Source organism: Gobio gobio (genome assembly GCF_949357685.1).
Source record: "Gobio gobio genome assembly, chromosome: 7".
Classification (NCBI taxonomy): Eukaryota; Metazoa; Chordata; class Actinopteri; order Cypriniformes; family Gobionidae; genus Gobio; species Gobio gobio.
In genome coordinates, this window is record NC_137103.1 from 4,327,468 (window position 1) to 4,348,863 (window position 21,396).

General features: G+C 38.9%; 1 protein-coding gene across 1 annotated transcript in view; it reads left to right on the forward strand.

Annotated features, from left to right (window-relative positions):
* LOC307128879 (uncharacterized protein) overlaps positions 1-20,551 on the forward strand; it is a 32,403-nt gene extending 11,852 nt beyond the window's left edge. The window contains exon 2 of the mRNA XM_079820904.1: positions 18,927-20,551. Coding sequence (XP_079677030.1) covers positions 18,927-20,092 — 1,166 coding nt within the window. The 3' untranslated portion in view covers positions 20,093-20,551. The remainder of the gene's footprint in view (positions 1-18,926) is intronic.
* Positions 20,552-21,396: the final 845 nt, after the last annotated feature.

Genomic DNA, 21,396 nt, shown 5'->3' on the forward strand with positions numbered 1-21,396 from the left:
CAAGACAGCCCCACAGCATCCAGAGACTTGAGGTACTCAGGGCGGATCTCATCCAACCCCGGTGCCTTGCCACCGAGGAGCTTTTTAACCACCTCGATGACTTCAGCCCGGGTGATGGACGAGTCCACCTCTGAGTCCCCAGCCACTGCTTCCTGCACGGAAGACATGTCGGTGGGATTGAGGAGATCCTCGAAGTATTCCTTCCACCGCCCGACGATATCCCCAGTTGAGGTCAACAGGTGCCCATCTCCACTGTAAACAGTGTTGGTAGGGCACTGCTTCCCCCTCCTGAGGCGTCGAACGGTTTGCCAGAATCTCTTCGAGGCCGACCGATAGTCTTTCTCCATGGCCTCACCAAACTCCTCCCAGGCCCGAATTTTTGCCTCCACGACTACCCGGGCTGCAGTCCGCTTGGCCTGCCGGTACCGGTCAGCTGCCTCCGGAGTCCCACAAGCCATCCAGGCCCGATAGGACTCCTTCTTCAGCTTGACGGCATCCCTTACTTCCGGTGTCCACCACCGGGTTCGGGGATTGCCGCCTTGACAGGCACCGGAGACCTTACGGCCACAGCTCCGAGCGGCCGCAGCGACAATGGAGGTGGAGAACATGGTCCACTCGGACTCAATATCTCCAGACTCCCTCGGGATCAAATCAAATCAAATCAAATCAAATCCAATTTATTTGTATAGCGCTTTTCACAATACACATTGTTTCAAAGCAGCTTCACAGAAAGTGCATTTCATAAATGTACATTGAAAAATGTTAGAAAGAGAATGTTAAAGAAAAATGTTAGGATAAGTTAATCAATCATGTATTATTTTAGGCCATAACAACGCTGGCGTTGAATCGTCTCTTCACAGGCGTCGAGTCGTCTCATCACAGGGGCATCTGAAGTCTCCATGAGAGGCTGGATACAAACTGGAGCTGACGAACTAGTTACCTCGGGACTAGTGTCCCGAGATAACAACAGAAAAGCAGATGGGAAATAATTAGCATAGCTGCTGTTCAGAATATTAATGCTGTTGGTGCGATTTAACTGTAGTATAAAACTTATTTATAATGTGAATGCTTGGCTAAAGAGATGCGTCTTTAATCTAGTTTTAAACTGGGATAGCGAGTCTGAACCTCGAACAATATCCGGAAGACTATTCCAAAGTTTAGGAGCTAAATGTGAAAATGCCCTCCCTCCTTTAGTGGACTTAGATATCCTAGGAATGACCAGAAGCCTCGAGTTTAGTGATCTTAAAGAGCGCGATGGATTGTAGGGCGATAGAAGATCCGTTAGATACACTGGAGCTAAACCATTTAGGGCTTTATAGGTCAGTAGCAATACTTTGTAATTGATACGGAACTTAATAGGTAACCAGTGTAGAGATGATAAAATTGGTGTTATATGATCATATTTTCTTGACCTAGTAAGAACTCTAGCAGCTGCGTTTTGGACTAACTGTAGCTTGTTTATTGATGATGCAGGACAACCAGCTAATAAAGCATTACAGTAATCTAGTCTCGAGGTCATGAATGCATGAACTAACTTTTCTGCATCAGAAATAGATAGCATGTTACGTAGCTTGGCAATGTTTCTAAGGTGGAAAAATGCCGTTCTTGTAACATATGAAATATGACTTTCGAAAGACAAGTTGCGGTCTAATATAACACCCAGGTCTCTTACTGTAGTGGATAAAGCGACAGGACATCCTTCCAAGTTAAAGTTGTTTGTGTGTAAAGGTGTTTGTGGGATCCGGTCGAAGTTCTGCCGGAGGTGGGAGTTGAAGATCTCTCTGACAGGGGGCTCGGCCAAACGTTCCCAACAGACCCTCACAGTACGTTTGGGTTTGCCGGGTCTGTCCAGCTTCCTCCCCCGCCATCGGATCCAACTCACCACCAGGTGGTGATCAGTTGACAGCTCCGCCCCTCTCTTCACCCGAGTGTCCAAGACATATGGCCGAAGGTCTGATGACACGACCACAAAGTCGATCATCGACCTCCGGCCTAGGGTGTCCTGGTGCCACGTGCACTGATGGACACCCTTATGCTTGAACATGGTGTTCGTTATGGACAAACCGTGGCTAGCACAGAAATCCAATAACAGAACACCGCTCGGGTTCAGATCAGGGGGGCCGTTCCTCCCAATCACGCCCCTCCAGGTGTCACTGTCACTGCCCACGTGGGCGTTGAAGTCCCCCAGTAGAACGATGGAGTCTCCAGTCGGAGCACTTTCCAGCACCCCTCCCAGAGACTCCAAGAGGGCCGGGTACTCCGCACTGCCATTTGGGCCGTAGGCACAAACGACAGTGAGAGACCTATCCCCGACCCGAAGGCGCAGGGAAGCGACCCTCTCATTCACCGGGGTGAACTCCAACACATGGCGGCTGAGCTGGGGGGCTATAAGCAAACCCACTCCAGCCCTCCGCCTCTCACCATAGGCAACTCCAGAGTGGTAGAGAGTCCAGCCTCTCTCGAGAAGTGTGGTTCCAGAGCCCAAGCTGTGCGTGGAGGTGAGCCCGACTATCTCTAGTCGGTACCTCTCGACCTCCCGCACAAGCTCAGGCTCCTTCCCCGCCAACGAGGTGAAATTCCACGTCCCTAAAGCCAGATACCGTGTCCAGAGATCGGGTCGTCGGGGGCCTCGCCCTCGACTGCTGCCCGATTCACAATGCACCAGCCCCTTACGCTCCCTCCTGCAGGTGGTGAGCATACAGGAGGGCGGCCCCACGTCACTCCTTCGGGCTGAGCCCGGCCGGACCCCATGGGGGGAGGCCCGGCCACCAGGCGCTCGCATACGAGCCCCAACCCCGGGCCTGGCTCCAGGGTGGGGCCCCGGCTGCGCCATGCCGGGCGACGTCACGGTCCTTGGTGTGGTTGTGGACATAAGGGTTTGTGAACTGTTCTTGGTCTGGCCCGTCACCAAGGACCTGTTTGCCTTGGGAGACCCTACCAGGGCCATATAGCCCCAGACAACATAGCTCCCAGGATCATTCGGGTACTCAAACCTCTCCACCACGATAAGGTGACAGTTCAAGGAGAGGAAAAAATATTTTAATAATAAAAACATTTTAATAATAAAATGTTAAATAAAAATAAATAAATGATAATAATAATAATAATAATACACAAATGAACAGAGATGACTCGACACCATTTAAATAATAATAATAATAATAATAATAAAATAAAATAAATAAATAAAATAAAAAATGGATTACAGCAATAACATACTTGTCTATATACTCTCAATGTCCATCAATTCCACAAAGGAGTCACCATCTAGACTCTGCAAAAAGTCAAAGAACACTTTCCAGATGGACCAAAATACATGAAGTTTGTTTTTCAAAAAATAGGTAATTTTTTCTAAGGCAAGACATGAAGTCATCCACTGAGACACACCAGGACTTTCTTCTTCTTTCCAAGAACATGCAATTACACGTTTAGCTTCCAACAAACAGATAATTAACCTGATAAGCTTCATGAGCGCGTGCACGGGTTGAAGCGCTATTTTTAGCACGAGTGTAATGTTTGTTAATAGATTTAACGTAAAAAAACATCATTAATCTTGACAAACTATATATCATTCTAAAGGTCTAAACCTCAAGCATCGAGGACAGACCACTGTTTTTCATTGAAAAGCTTATAACGGCTGTATTTTTGCATCAATGTAAGCAATACACATCAACGATTTTATAAATAAAAACAGAGTACATACCTTTAGTGTCCTAATTACGAGCCACACACGCATCCATTGCAAACAATTCCAGAACGAATGGAAAGGTGAGGGTCCACTGAATAACATCCCATAGAGCATTTTAATCCAACGAAACAATAACGGTGTAATATTGATGGTTAATCCTTTGTTTACATTGCATTTCTGCGGAGCGAAGTATCATACTAGACTGTTATGCAATAAAATAATGCACCAAAAACAGTCTCCCGGTAGAATAAAGTGGCATGGGTTTAAAGCTTAGAATGTTACGAACAAAATCCAACTAACCCCACTCAAAAACATGCAAAGATAGCCGCGATATAGTCAAAAATATCCAACCATAGCGATCGTTTTATCTGATGTCATGACGTGCTCATCCAATGATAATGTCTGTTTATCTGGAGCCAATAAAAGCATTGAATCGTCATGACTGACAGAAAATGTAGCCAATGAGCACACGATTCCAACGAGACCTTGCATGTGTATGTTTGTCACATGGGCGTGAATATTTATTCATCTGAATGTGCCAATGTGGCGCTATCTCCGACGAGATGCTGCGAGCCTGACACCCCCCATCTGACAGCTAAAAGCTAACGCGCTAGTAAACAAACAGAGGTCTCTTTGTAGTAACTGTTTGCTAATCTTACTAACTGGACGGAATGTATTATCCAATGGATCGTCAAAAGAAGTTTTTATTGTGCTGAAAATGCTTTATTTGAGCTCACTCGAAGCAGCGATGTGAAAAAGGAGAGTGAACACAGCGGTGACGGTGCTTGTTGACAGAGAAGTTGATCCAATAACATACCGGTGAGTTGCTATGTGTAGTTGTTTATGTATATTGAGAATGTGTGTGAGAATGTATGTATTTTATTGTTTCTGTGTGCTAGAAAAAATGCAATATACCAGTATGCATTATACATATGCTGATATTTTGCATTTTTCCTAGCACACATGGGGAAAAAGTATATAATTTTTCCCCATGTGTGTGTAAATAAAACATATATATATATATATATAACACATGTAATTGTTTATTTATATATATATATATATATATATATATATATATATATATATATATATATATATATATATATTTATATATATATATATATATATATTGAGACTGTATTTATTTTATGTTTTTCCTGTGTGCTAGAAAAATTACAATATACCAGTATGCATTATACATATGCTGATATTTTGCATTTTTCCTAGCACACATGGGGAAAAAGTATATATAATTTTTCCCCATGTGTGTGTAAATAAAACATATATATATATATAACACATGTAATTGTTTATATATATATATATATATATATATATATATATATATATATATATATATTGAGACTGTATTTATTTTATGTTTTTCCTGTGTGCTAGAAAAATTACAATATACCAGTATAGATTATACATATACTGATATTTAGCATTTTTTCTAGCACACACAGAAAAAAAAAATATATATATATATAATATATAAAATGCATTTTTTTCCCCTGTGCTACAAAAACAAATTGACGAAAAAAGAAAAGTTCTGGACGGCCGACCATCTGTGTGATTGTTGAATGCTCACTGTTTCACCGGCCATTATATTGATTGTAGGACTGTGTGCGAATGTATGGGCCGCCGTCAATATGAATGCTCACTGTATAGCCGGCCGTTAGATTGATGCTTGGGCTGTGTGAGAATGTATGGGCCGCCGTCAATATGAATGCTGTCTAACCGACTGCCCATCAGTTTCATTGTTCATGGGATGGCCTGTAATTAGAGTGAATGATGACAGTGTGATTGTTGATTGAATGGGCAAACTATACAGAAATAGGACATGCAGTGCTAATTCTCTTTCCTTTCCTTGCCATTCTACAGGCATCAGGTTGAGTCTTCAGATGAGCTATGGCATCCAAGCACCAGCCAACCAGCAGAAAAGAGAAGAACGCTTTCAGATTCTTCAAGATCTGCACCTGCTGTTGTAGACCTGAATCCGCCAGTAAAAGGCCAGTAAATGTTTTTTTTTTTACATTTGCAAATTGTGTGTGTTTTTATAGCTATATATTTATATTATATTGTTATTTATATTACTAGTTATATTTATAGTTATTATACTTATATTACTTGTTGTATTTTCAGTTGCAAAGAAGTTTAGCTCTTTTTTATTAATATTTCATTTTTATTATATTTTTATAAGTTCTGTTGTACAAATAAATCACTTATACAAAGTCTTATGGTTCTGCCTATTATTTTATAGTTGAAAAAGCATTCAAGCATCATATATGATGGCTAAAACAGCTTGCAGTACACTTCATAACATTAGGTTATCAAGTCTCCTGTAGGTTTCTTGGCACCTGGACATATTCTTAGAAAAAAGCATGCAGGAACCCCATTTTTCATGATATCTTCGTCAAATTTTAAATATAAACTGATGAGACTTGTGCCTTTCAATTCATTAACTAACTGGATTCCTCCAGGCTTATTTTCATATATTTTTACATCAAATAATAAAGTGTTCATTGTAGCACAAATCATCTTCAAGACACTTCAACTTCTATAACTGTTTGTCTTTCTAAGTTTTTTTCTACTTTAATGTTTGGGTAATAAACTGTAAAGTGTCTTCTTTTTATAGATGTCTAAATTGTGCATGTAGTGCAAATTGTTCAGCAACTGCAATTGTTTTAGTTGGGAGATGTCATTTCTGGGGATGTGCCTCAAGCAGGCGGAGGGAGAAATGGAACAGACATAGTCTTGGAAAAAAGCTTGCAGGAACCACATTTTTCATTATATCTTCCTCAAACTTGAACTATAAACTGATAAGTCGTGTGGCTTTCAATCCATAACTGAACTGGATTCCTCCAGGTCTATTTTCATATATTTTTACATGAAATAATACAACATTCTGTGTAGTGCAAATAATTTTTGAGGCATTTCAACTATTATAATTTTTTATCTGTTTGAGAATTATCAACTCTGATTGCTTTTTAGTAGAGTCCCAAGTGTCTTCTTTCCAAAGATACCTTAATTGTGCCTGTAGCACACTGTTCTCAGGAGCTATAATTGTTTTAATTCAGGTAGGTCGTTTTCAGCTGTGAGCCCCAAAGTGGGGTTGCAGTTTAACAGGTTAACAACAATCTTTCATTTTTGGTATTTTTAAAATTCAGAGGACAGATATGTAATATACACAGCCTGGGATCGAGAGGAATTACTTTACCAATGATTTGACTTATAATATTCAATATTTTAACCCAAAAACAATTAACTTTAGTGCATTCCCACATACAATGAAAAAGAGTTCCCTTCTCTTGTTTGCATTTGTAGCATACATCCGGGATATTCGGGTTGAAGTGATGCAACTTAACTGGAGTGTGATATATATGTGATATATTGTATATATTATATTGTTATGATTCTTTAGATTTGGCCACAAACTGTTTATATAACAATGATATCTGACCTCTACCTTTCAAACAGTTAAGTGTAATATTTTCCAAAGTAGAAAGAGGAGGCTCAACCAGACTTTGGCCATGTCTTGATTGAATGAAGCTACGTACTTGCAAATATTTGAAAAAGTGCTTTTGCGGAATTCCAAACCTTGTCCTAATTTCTTCAAAGGACATAAAATTTCCTTCATTATAGAGATCAGACACCTTACTAATACCTTGAATTGACCAGATTTTAAAACCTGGATCGGCTCTACCAGGACGGAAATTTTCATTACCAGAAAATGGCGAAAAGCTTGAGAGTTGTGGTAATTCACCTAAATGACTAAGAGCATCAAACCAAACTTTGATAGTATTTCTGGTATATGGATTTTTAGTACACTTAATTAACTTTTTAACATTTGCTGAATATAAATATAAATTCAAAGGAATTAGAATAAAGTGAGCCTATATAGATACCCAGGACGGAGGACAATCTTTCTCAAAAAAAAACATTGCTGCTCTAATTTGAGCCGCCCAGTAGTACCATTTTAGGTTTGGTAGGTTTAACCCCCCCCCCCCCCCCCCCCCCGCGCTTGTTGTTCCAAATTAAGTTTGTAAATGTTTTTTTCATCAGGACAAAAAAAGAGGAATGTGGAGGGAGGGGGATGGATTGAAAGATATATAACAATTTAGGCAAAATTGACATTTTTAATATATTAACACGGCCAATCATAGAGATGGGGAGTTTTGTCCATCTGTTCAACAGACCAGATATAGAATCTGATATGGGCTTATAATTAGCAGATAAAATTTCATTAACGGTTGGTGTAATTTTAATTCCAAGATAGATAAAACCATCTTGTGAGATTCTAAAGGGTGTCTGAACTGGGGGAGAAGCCTTTCTGCTTTATGAAGGAACAGCAACACAGATTTAGAATTATTACGCAACCCTGGCGTGTTCCCCTGCAGAGTCTGAACGGGGCAGATATTATTCCATTCGTTAGTATCTCAGCTGAAGGGTTAGAATACAGGATCCGAACCCATTTCATAAACTTATTCCCAAACCCCATTCTTTCCATAGTTTTGAACAGGTACTGCCACTCAATCCTGTCAAACGCTTTTTCAGCGTCTAATGATAAAAGTGCATTATCACAAATATTAGATTTCTCATGCAATATATTTAATACTCTACGAATATTATGCAAACCTTGTCTCCCCCGAACAAAGCCATTTTGGTCCATATGAACAAGCTTAGGTAAATGTATTTCTAATCTCTTTGCTAGCACCTTGCAAAGAATCTTTAGATCATTATTTAGAAGAGAAATTGGTCTATATGAACCACAATCAGTTGGCGGCAGAGTTATTATCGCAGTATTCAGAGAGGGAGGCAAAGCTCCATTATTCAAGGATTCCTGATACATGTCCAAAAGGGGGCGAATTAATTTGTGATGGAAAATTTTATATAATTCTATCGGTATACCATCCGGCCCTGGGGTCTTCCCTCCTTTCATATTGATAATGGCCTCAGACAGCTCCTCTGACTTTAGGTCATCTTCAAGGGATACCATGAAATCCAAATCTGTGGACTTAAAGTCAAAAGCATCCAGGAAATCTATTTGTCTCTCTGCGGCACTCTCCGAATATTCAGAGATATAAAGAGCCTGGTAGTAGTTCCTAAAGACGTCATTTATTTCAGTTTGATCAAATGTTACCTCACCCTCCTTTATCTGAATGGAATTTATGGCTCTTTCATTTTGTAACTGCTTAATACGCCAGGCTAGTAACTTACCCGCCCTCTCCCCACCTTCATAATAAGTCTGTTTAAGTCGCATCAAACTTTTCTTTGCATGTTCTAATGAAAGCTCATTATATTTAATCCTCAGTTTGTGCAGATCCAAAAGAAGATCTGGTGTAATTTTTTGGTATATTTCAGATTCAATTTCCTTTATTTTGTTTTCAAGGTCTACCATCTCCACTTGACAGTGCTTATATTTATAATTTGTATGGCTAATCATTTGTCCTCTTATAAAAGCTTTAAATGCTTTCCACCGGACTGAGGCAGATGTTTGATTTGTGTTTATTTCAAAATAATAATCTATCTGTTTATCAATGAACTCCAAAAATTCAGGATCTCTCAACCAGGTTATATGCAAGCGCCATCTAGGGGATCTGCACAAAAAGTTTGGAAAGTTTAATGTAAATGAAACTGCTGCATGATCCGAGATTAATATACTATTAGGGTTGCCACCTTTGGTGTGGCAAAATAAGGGACACCCATTCACGACCCCCCCCCCCCCAAAAAAAAAAACACGTCATGAAATTATTATTTCTACATTGACAACTTGACAACTTGGCTCAATAATAAACCATAAGAAAACATGAGATCAAGTATGTGAACTTGCAACAGAACACATTTTATATTATTTTACACTTGATTATTTTATTTCTTTCTAAAGAACTCTTTAGTAACCTATTTAGTGCACTTTAAAGGGACAGTTCAGCCCAAAATGAAAATTCTGTCATCATTTACTCGCCCTCATGATGTTCCAGACCTGTATGAGTTACTTTGTTCTGCTGAACACAAAAGAAGATATTTTGAAGAATGTTTGTAACCAGGGGCCAGTTGCATAAACCGTTAAGACTACAAGTTAGACATACATTTTTTTTCTTTAAGACTGTTCATCATTTTTTTAAATCAGTTCCATAAAAACATAGACTGGCCTATTTTGATACGATAAGAAAGACTGAATGCCACTTGCCTAACTGCTGGTGGCTCATACTAGATCTTAAGACACTGTCTTAACATAATGTCTTAGTTTATGCAACTGGCCCCAGGCTTCTTTGGGGGCACATTGACTTCCATAGTAATCTTCCTATGTGTTCAACATAACAAAGAAATGTATACATGTTTGGAACAACTTGAGGGTGAGAAAATGATGACAGAATTTTCATTTTTGGGTGAACTGTCCCTTTAAGCAGTCATTCTGAACCAGTCATCACTTTTTTGAATTTCAAAAATGTAATTTTTTTTAATTAATTTACTTAAATTATGACTATATTATCATGTAATTATTTGTCCCATTTTTATCTAAACATTTTTTTTAAATGTCATAAACTTTATATGACAGGATTATTGGTTATGTATGATTAGCTAAATTATAAATTAATAATTACATTTATTAGGCTATAATCTATTAATTAACCTGTCTAAAAAATAATAATTCTGTCTGCCAAGCTCTGATAATCTATGGAATATTATATTAATATATTATCCATTAAAAAGAACTATAGGCTACCTTTAGAAGCACAGATGTGTCTGTCACCGCTGTTGCTTTAAAGGGGTGGTAAACCACGATTTCACTATTCTAACTTTAGCTAACGTGTAATGTTGCTGCTTGAGCATAAACAACATCTGCAAAGTTACAACGTTCAAAGTTTAAAGCAAAGGGAGATATTTGCTTTTAAAGAAATCAGTTTCTAAGAACTACAGCAAACGGCCAGTAGGCGACTACACACATTCCTCCAGGGCTTGCTGACATCAACAGGCTCAATATTTACATAAACCCCTCCTCCGAGAATATTAAATAAGGGGGGGTGAGGCCATTTTGTATCGCGGCGCTGTTGTGGTATAAGTTAGTTAGGCTGGAGTGTTGTTGCCGCGATGCCGAGGAAACGCTGTTATTTTCATCCGGATTGCAGGTCTGGGGTACTTGCTCTGTTCAGCCTTCATAGGGACGGGGGTGCGTTGCAGAGCGTTTAACATACAGCATGTTATATGCACGTGTGTTTGAGTCAGCGGGGAATCAGGCGCGCGCGGGGCTCCTGCAGCTAAATAATCCTACATCTAACAGAGGAAAACATCCACCGTCTTCGCGATTTCAATGCCGGATTTGCACAACGTCAGCTGCGTGAAAAAAACACTGCCGGTGCGTGGATGCACGACGCGCGCGCTGCACATTTCACGGAGGACAACACAAACTTCCACAAACTTCGCGAGTTCAATACAGGATATGCACAACGGCTTGTCCTGAAAGCTGGATTTACAAACAGAAGCTGTTTACGGGCCACAACCTGTAAGTCTGATTTATTTTTCATCGATGTGTTTTCCTGTAATGGTTGTTACAGGATGACAACGCTGTTCTGCAAACCAGTCTGTTAAATGCTCATTCATACTTAACGATATCCGACGAACACCTAACATTACAAACACTAACGTTAAAATCTCAACAGCAAACTTGGCATTAGTGTACATGATTCTTTGATTAGAGCTTTTATGTATTGTAATCTACAGGCATGCTAAACATGGTTCTGTGTGTGATTTGGCTAACTTACTAGTTAAAGCCAGTGCTTAGTGTTTGTTTTGGGTTAGTTCTTGCGACAGATATTTGGCTGTAATCATTCTAAAAATACAAAAGTTAAAGTGCCATTCAGTAGCGATCATTATAGATCCGCAGTCTTTACTCTCGAGGACTGAACAGGTTCTGCTCGATCATCTTCACTCAAATGTTCTGGATCTGATTCAGGCTCATTTGGTTTTATTGACGCCGTTGTTTCTAACACTGACCAAAGCACAGCCTCCAGGTAAGGGGCGTGACGTTTCCGACATACGTGCACTAGGCGTTTAGCGAATCACAACACACTGGGCCAGCTAACCAATCAGAGCCCACTGCGTATTTTTGAGGGACTGGCTTCATACAACTAGGAAAGCATCAGACCGTTTTACAAGGAGGGACAGAGCAGTGTAGAATAAAGGTCAAATATATGAAAAATAAGGCAATTTTTTTTTAAAACGAAGCATGAACACATGTTACAGTGCACCCCACAAACACAGTCAAGCCTTCAAAAGAATGTGTTTTACCACCCCTTTAAGACAGTCAGTCTGAGCAACTGAAATGCTTCTCATAAAGTGTGCAGTTGGCCTGAGGTTCATCATGAGTTACTGGACAAACCCATTGATACCTTTTTGATATTCAGCTCTATATCTGGAGATCCTCTTTCGTTTAAACGGTGGATGCACGCGACGCGAGCTCGACATGTTTTTAAAAAAAAACGCGCAAGTTTACAGGCACAGGGCACAGCGCATGTTCTCGAGACTCCGCCGCTATGACAACAAAGCCGCTAAAACGCACAAATGAGCTCCTGTACTACTTATTGTGAAATTGATTTGTTTATATTTGCTATCAGTATTCTCCACACTGCAAAATCCTTGTGTGTTTATTGAACTATGTGTGGACCTATGAAAAATACGGAACAAATCGCGTCCCGTATTGGTTTGATACGGAACGCGTCATTTTGCTTGTAAATACGGGACGATTCCGTATTTTACGGGACGGGTGGCAACCCTATATACTATCATACCAGCAGTTCCTAACTGCGGAAATTAGATTAGTAGATAAAAGAAAATAATCAATACGGGAAAATGATTTATAAGTACTAGAGTAGCATGAATAAGTTAAACTATCCGGGTGTCTGTTCCTCCAAATATTAGGGGTGCACGATATTCACAAAAATGTGATATTGCGATATCGATAATGAATATTGCGATATCGATATTAATTTCGATATTTTTAAGCCTATGTAAAATTACAAAAGTTACAGAAAACGCATCCAAATAGATTCATAACAAATAAAACAAATTCTTACAACACAAGGTTTAAAGGTTTTCAACTGACAGTCATATTGGACTGGTACAACATGAATAAATAAATAATAATCATATCTGGTTGTACAGTAGGGATGCAACAATACAGTTAGTCCATGGTTCAATACATACCTCGGTTTTTAACCACGTTTTTGGTTCAGTTCTGATGGCTTGTCACATCAGTTTTTATTCTATTCTTTGCTGACAGGAACAGAAAGAGTTATTATTTTTATTATAATTTTTTGTTTTTATTGCAATACTCTTTTTGAATTTTACTTAAAAGACTTGGAAAAACCTTACTTAAAACTTTACTTAAAAAAAACCTTGTACACATTCCTAGTGTATAGTATAATATAAAATAAATAAATATAAAGATTTACAGTGGCATCAAATACTGGCGTTCAAGTTGTTTTAAACCTGAATAAAGTTCTTTCTTCTGTTGGACATAAAATATATTTTAAAGAATGTTGGAAACCAACAGTTGCTGGTCCCCATTGTAGGAAATGATAATATGGATGTCAATGGCTACCATCAACTGTCTGGTATTCAACTGTCTGTGTTCAACAGAATAAATTAATACAGGTTTGAACAACATTAGATGAGTAAATAATGACATTGTTTTATAGGTGAACTGTCCCTTTAAGGACTAGCGGCATCATGTTCACTAAAGGCTGCGCTTCTGTCAATGTAAGACCTCTACACATCTAATACACAGACACGCGATTTTACTTTCACTTTAGACATAACTGATAACTATGTTAACATGTGTGTATTTGACAGTATTAGTGCAATAAGACTACTTACGCCCGTTTCACACATACTCCGTTTGCAGTGCGTATGCGGTGCGTATTTTTTTCCGTACCCATGTTAACGGATTACAGCTTTCATACTGCACGCGGATGCTGTCCGTCAGTCCGTTCCAGGTGCGGTGCGTCTGCAGCAGTCCGGCGATCGTTTCCGTACCGAGTCTATTTTTTGCTGTGCTGCACTGCGGAATTAAAGTGACAGAACATTGTTCGCTTTAAAATAAACATGTAGTGACGCGAAAATCTAGTATAATTTCATATAATCTCATATAATTTAAAATATACTCTGTTTCAAAGTCAACACATGGCTTTTTTTTCTCGGGTAAAGCAAGGAAACAACACCTTACCTGGCATTTAGGTAAAAAAAAAATTGAAATAATGGAGAGCACATACGTTCCTGGAGGGGGAAAAACAAAGGTCTTTATGACCTGCTTTTAAAAGGGTTTAAAAACGAAAGAAAAGACGAGAGTCGGCTGTTTTTGTATTATAGCCTATTGTACGTTTCTAATTTAAAATGTTTATAGGCTATAAGTTATATTTAAATGTTTTGCCACTTATGTGAGCTAAATCTATAGGCTATAAATATAAATAATGAATTGAATAAAACGTTTAAATGTACTACGTTAAAATGTGACATCTATGAAAGTGTAAAAAAAGAGAATTGCAATTCTGACAAGCCATGTTCAGTAACAACTTTTGGATTTGAAATAAAAAAAAAAATGAATAAATGCTGTGTTTGTGGTATACAACCGCGGATCAGTTGCGTGCTGCAAACGCAGCATATATGAAAGCACAACAGCGCGTGCTGCTCCTGCACCGCACACGCACCGCAACACGCACCGCATACGCACTGCAGACGGAGTATGTGTGAAACGGGCGTCCAGTAATCACGTGTATGACAGGCTTTTAGTGCGCACGCTCAGCGCATGTTAAAACAGTGCATGAGCACGCGAATGAAATGTTTAACCGGTAACGTAATGCTTTAAAACGCATTCAAATAATGAACTTTGGTGATTGTGAATAACTATAGTGTTCCGTGAGTATAACTCTCTGACACCAGCATTGCAAGCGTGGCTAAATACTTCTAACTTGTGCATAGATCGGATATCTGCTCATATCTGCGCGTAGACATTTTCTTACTTTTGTGTTCTTTCTTTTGCTCCACTTGCTCCCTTCGCTCTCTCTTTAGGTCCTTTCTTTTCTTTCACTTCGTTTTGTTGTGCGCTGGTGTGTGCGTGGAGCCGGCCCGACAAGTGTGTGTGTGTGTGTGTGTGTAGAGCGAGGGAGAAGTGAGAGAGTGACGGTTAGCTTTGGAGTGAGTAAGAGGGACCCGGTTTTTAAAAAAAATAGATCCGATAAAGAATGTATATACAGTGAAACTCGTCTTATTTTGCATTAACGAAATATCGCATAATTATCGCGAGACTTACGATATAATATCGGGCAACGTGATATCGCGATAACGATATTAAATCGATATATCGTGCACCCCTACCAAATATCTATTAAATTGAAATCTTGCATAAACTGTTTTAACTCTATTCTGGTCTGTACATGAGAGAGGTCTGATTTAGTTGTTCTATCCAATTCTGGATATAAAGCACAATTAAAATCTCCTCCTATAACAAAATGCCCTGGCAGTCCAGCCAATAGCAAAAATAGATTTCTGTAAAAAAATAGGATTATCCACATTGGGCCTGTAAACATTTACTAAATTCAGTCTAACAGAAAGGATCTCAGTGTGGATAATTATATACCTCCCAAGACGGTCCTCGATAGTGTTAATTATTTGAAAAGGTATGGATTTATGTATAAGTGTAATAACTCCCCTAGATTGTGAATTAAAGGAGGCAGAAAACACTTGTCCTGGCCATCTCTTCCTCACCATAGCCACATCCTCTGGAACTAAATGAGTTTCCTGGAGGAAGACTATTTTAGCTTTCATTTGACGAATTCTATTCATCACTTGTTTTAACTTTACAATTTTGTTTAGACCTCTTACATTCCAGGATGTAAACTGAATATCAGATAGGGGTGCCATTATTGTATATATAGTATATTTCCATTCTTGCAAAAAGTACTAAAGTAAATATATAGACTATTATTGTGAATGAAGAAAAAAACAAAAAAACAACAACAAAAAAAAACCTGGCAACAACATAGTAAAAGCAAAATACAGCCAAACAGAACAACTGGCCAACAATCAGGTATTTCCCCAAATGAAATACCATCACCTCTCCTCCCCGGTTAAACACTCAAGGTCTTCTCGAAAGAGCCTGATTATGGAGCAACGCTGGTCCACCCGCGATCCCTTCACGGTGAGGAACAGCTTCACTGATGGTCGGACGAGTCCGCAACAGTCAGAGAAGTAAACCCAACATCACAGGGGGAAAAATTAATGACATCAGTGATAAACCATAGGATTGCCTATATTCATGCAACTGATCCCAAAGAGAATCGCCATCCTTTAAGTCCCGCTAAACATTGTCTTTCAGATCTCGCAAAAATTTCTGAGCATCTGAAGGGTTCTTGAACAAGTGGTGCTTTCCCTTGTATGTCACACACAGACTGTGTTGCCACAGTTACTTTGAAAAAGTAACTTAGTTACTTTACAGATTACTTGATTTTAAAAGTAACTAAGTTACTTTACAGATTACTTGATTTTAAAAGTAACTAAGTTAGATTACAAGTTACTTTATTAGTTACATTCATCAGTTGCCGACAACACCTGCAGCCTCAACATAAAAATGACAACCGTTTTTGCCAACACTTTATTGGAAAGTGCATTTTTAACAGTAACGTCAACAATGTATCTCCTGAAATTGTATCTCCAAAAAAAATCTTTTGACTAATTTTATAAAATCTAAACATGTTAATGAAAAGGTACAAATTACTTTGTGTTCTTATTAAATACATTTATGAAAAACAATTTATATTTAATTTTTAATTTATATTTATATTTATATATGAATGTAAATAATTATATGGGCCTACACAAATAATATAAAATTACAAGATTTATATTTTATTGTAAACGTAATGTGCAGCTCTGTTAAAGGACAACAAATATATGATCGATACGTGAGAACAATATATTTTTTAATAATCTTTAACTGCACAAAACTATGAAAATATATGAAACGCTTCAAAACAGAGCGGCAACAAAGCGCTTATGCGCATCCCGGGTGCAGAATGATGCGCTTAAAGCAACATGGAATCAGTGTGTGCAGTGCAGCGCGAGTGCACATTGAAAAGTTCACGGCATAAAGAGAAGATGAGCGTTGAGCCCACAAATCCTAGTCTACTATGTAGCCTATATCGGTCCAAACATTCACTGATTATTTGTTTCTTCACAGTTTTAAATTCCGGTTATTGTGCGTGTGATGCTAATTAATAGTCCTTGTGTTGTCCCCTGGGTAGCGAGCACAACATCTTTCAGAAACCGCTAGATAAACTCCAGGAATATCAATTATTTTATCAACATATCAAGTATTATAACGGTAATATATCATATTGGAGTGAGCTTTACCGTGCTGCAGCTGACTGGAACCGAGCGCGACGCGCAGTTTGAATGCTGAACGGAGAATGATTGAGCTACAGCGGAGGAAAGACATTCAGCTATGGAATGGCTTTAGATGACTTTGTAGGCTACTAGCAAATCATAATATACTAATAATGGTTGCTGAAGGATAATGTGACAATATATATTTCTGAAATTCTGATGATTATTTAATTATCACGACATGCCTAAGTGTCTGCCTGTCTTGAGTTTTGTCGACAGACGGAGGCGACCGCCTCGTAATTCTCTAAACCCCTGCTGAGACTAAACAAGAAAGCAAAAAATATATATATTTTTACTAAGGAAAAATGACAAAAATAGTAACTCACAGTGACTTGGATAAGTTACTTTAATCTGATTACTGGTTTGGAAATAGTAACGCGTTAGATTACTCGTTACTGGAAAAAGTAGTCAAATTAGAGTAATGCGTTACTGGCATCACTGCACACAGAGTAGCTGGACGCAATATGCCATACCGCAATTCGGGGAGGTTAAGATCGCGAAGATCTTTCTTCACAGCGTCGAATCTTTTCCGTTTCTTGTGCAGCTCAGCTGACACGTCAGAGAAGAACATAAGCTTTCTTTTGTCTAACATCACGGTGCCATGTGCTCGAGCTGCTTTCAGGGTACGGACTTTGTCAGCGTAATTTAGGAATTTCATTATCACAGGTCTCGGTGGAGAGTCAGACCGATCTTCGGAGAATCTGCCGATTCGATGAGCTCTTTCTATTACAAGAGGGCCAAGAAAGTTTTCCGGGCCGAGGATCTCAGGAAGTAATTTCTCTAGAAAGGCACACATATCCTTCCCCTCAATTTTTTCTGGAAGTCCCACTAATCGTAGATTGGACCGCCAGCTGCGATTTTCAAGGTCATCGACTTTTGATGAGAGAGATTCTATGGCAGTTTTCAATTTTGCGTTTTGCGTTTGCAACTCTGTGACGTTATCTTCTTGGGTGCTTATTCGATCCTCGGCTTCTGTTACCCGTGTTGTGAGAGCTTTAAGTTCGCACTGCACTCCGTTAATCGCCTGGAGCAATCCATCAAATCGCACACCAAAGTCCGATTTCAGTGAGTGGATAGCCTCGAGAATTGCAGACTCTTGGCTAACACCCGACGGTCCATCTTCGCTATTAGCTTCGTTGGATTTAGCATCTGCCTCAGCCTCTCCAGGTACGGTCGATTTAACTTGTTTCTGTGTCGTTTTAATTGGTTTCGGTGGCATCTTGAAACGTTACGATGTATCCGTGTTCAAAATTAAATCAGTTTGCCAACATTTATTGGGTTAGATGATACAGTTTAAGTCAGTATTTGTAGCGGAGCTCCGTTTCACGTCCACTCAGCACCGCGCCATAACCGGAAGTATAGAACCTTTTCTGCTGAAATTGGAAATTTCTCTTTATCTGCCCTCCCTTTCACTAGTGGAGTACCACAAGGCTCCATTTTGGGCCCATTTTAGATTTTCTTTACATATGCTCCCTTCGGGGGCTATCTTTCAGAATTATAGTTCATATCGCTACTATACAGACAACAGTTTTATGTTCTGACAACTTGAAGTTTCTGCTTTATAATTTTAACTCCTCCTGATAAAAACATTAAAGACTCCATTACTATGGTAAACACGGTAACCTCTTTAAACAATGCAGCGCTGTGCTTATAAACACTACATTAGTAGGCAGTACAAGGAGGGAAGATGAAACGAAAATGCCATTGAAACTTTTCTGAAGACTCTCGGTTTGATGTGTGTTGCTTTGTGCCATTAAATTAGGGTTAACTTGTATTTGTTTTTGTTTCGCCTTAGACCTGATGCTAAAAGAGGAGAGTCAAGAACGGAAGGAAATGGAAGAGAAAAATCAGCATATGAAAGATCATGATTACATAACTGGAGAATTGTTTAGTTGCTCAATGACAAAAAAGACTTCCTCACAAAAAAGAGCTGTAAAGACTAGAAGTGATTTCACCTGCCAACAGTGTGGAAAGAGTTTCACTGATAAAACAAGCCTTGATGTTCATATGAGAGATCACACCGGAGAGAAGCCGTTCACCTGCAATCAGTGTGGAAAGAGTTTCACAACTAAAGGAAACCTTAAGATTCACATAAGGAGTCACACTGGAGAGAAATATTTCACCTGCAATATGTGTGGGAAGAGCTTCTTTCAAAAAGTAAACCTTGAGATTCACATGAGAGTTCACACTGGAGAGAAGCCGTTCACCTGCCCTCAGTGTGGAAAAAGTTTCACAACTAAAGGAAACCTTAAGATTCACATAAGGAGTCACACTGGAGAGAAATCTTTCACCTGCAATATGTGTGGGAAGAGCTTCTGTCGAAAAGAATACCTTGAGACTCACAGGAGAGTTCACACTGGAGAGAAGCCGTTCACATGTGATCAGTGTGGAAAGAGTTTTGCTCTCAAAGGAAACCTTAAGTCTCACATGAGAGTTCACACTGGAGAGAAGCCGTTCACCTGCCCTCAGTGTGGGAAGAGCTTCACACAAAAAGTAAATCTTAGGATTCACATGAGAATTCACACTGGAGAGAAGCCGTTCACATGTGATCAGTGTGGAAATAGTTTTGCACATAAAGGATACATGAATGCACACATGAGGACTCACTCAGGAGAGAATTGTTTTACATGTGATCAGTGTGGAAGGAGGTTCACAGACAGTAAACGCCTGAAGAATCATGCAATAACTCACACCAAAGAGAAGGCTCTCGTGTGCCAGCACTGTGGAGTGAAATGCATAAGCAATGCAAGCCTTGAGGTTCACATGAGAGTTCACACTGGAGAGAAGCCGTTCACCTGCCCACAGTGTGGAAAGAGTTTCACTCTCAAAGCTAACCTTAAGAGTCACATAAGAAGACACACTGGAGAGAAGCCTTACAAGTGTCCTCAGTGTGACATGAGTTTCACATATCACAGACACATGAAAAATCATTTGAAAACTCATTCTGGAAAGAAACTTTAGTGTTCTGAGGGTGGCAAGAGGTTTAGAAAAAGCATCACCTACACATTCACTCTGAAGGAAAATTATTTAATTTGGATCAGCGTTAGATTAAATTATTTTGCCATCTCACAGATATATTTACATTTATTAATTTAGCAGACGCTTTTATCCAAAGTGACTTACAACTGAGGAATACAGGAAGCGATTCGTCAAGGGAAAAATCACAAAAAGTGCCTGAAATACTACGTTTTGGACATTGCATAGAGTAGCCTAAGCTAGAATAGGGAGGAAATGGAGGAATCACCTGAAAAGTCATGCCAATGTGAGAAACTTTTAAATAGCTCAGCATTTTCTTTTTTTTTAAAAGACACTATATATATATTTTTTTATTTTTTTACAATAACACAACACAGTAGTACTGGTATCTCACAACAGCACATATCTTACATATACATGTTCATACGTAGATATATGATATGCAAATAAAATAATAAGAAATAATAATAATACAGCAGAGCATATCACAGTAAATAAATGACAGGGACATTTTATAGACCAATAATTACAAGGATATATCAGTCACTAAACATTTTCCAGAAAATTCCACAAAGAAGACCAAGTGCGCCAGAAAGCATCTGATCTTTGTGTGCAGATCGTATGTTCGTTTTTCCAGAGGTAAAAGAGTAGCGGCCTGACGTATCCACATATAAACTGAAGGTATCTGAGGAGTTGACCATAGTAATAATTTAATTTTTTTTCGCTAAGTATATACAAAAGTTCAGTACATTTTCTTTGTCACAGTCGAGGAGCAGACCAGCTTTACAATTCAGAAGGTAAACATGGAGATAATGCAAAAGGCTTTCCAATAATCTTTTGAATAATCTTATGGATCTCTTTCCAGTAACCTTTGATTTGATCACAATCCAAGAACCCATGCATCACTGTGCCAATGTTTGTCCTACATTTGAAACAAAACTGAGAGGAATTAGGAACCATTTTATGAAGGCGAACTGGAGTTAGATAAGTCCTGTGGATAAATTTATAATTTTGTTTGTGAGCTGAAATTGAGAGACCGTTGGGTAAAACACGTGTGCAAACAGATAACCACTCCTCATCACTAAAATTTGATCCTAAGTCCCTTTCCCATATCACCCTCAAAAGTTGAAGGACCAACATTAGACAATAAAGCATATAACTCAGAGATCCTCTTCTTAAGAGTAAATGAAGGGAGAAGCTGTTTTTCCACTTAAGTAAAATTAAATCGCATATTACCTTCTTTTGAGTGGGACTCCAAAAAGTGCCGTAGTTTAAGAAATGTATAAAAA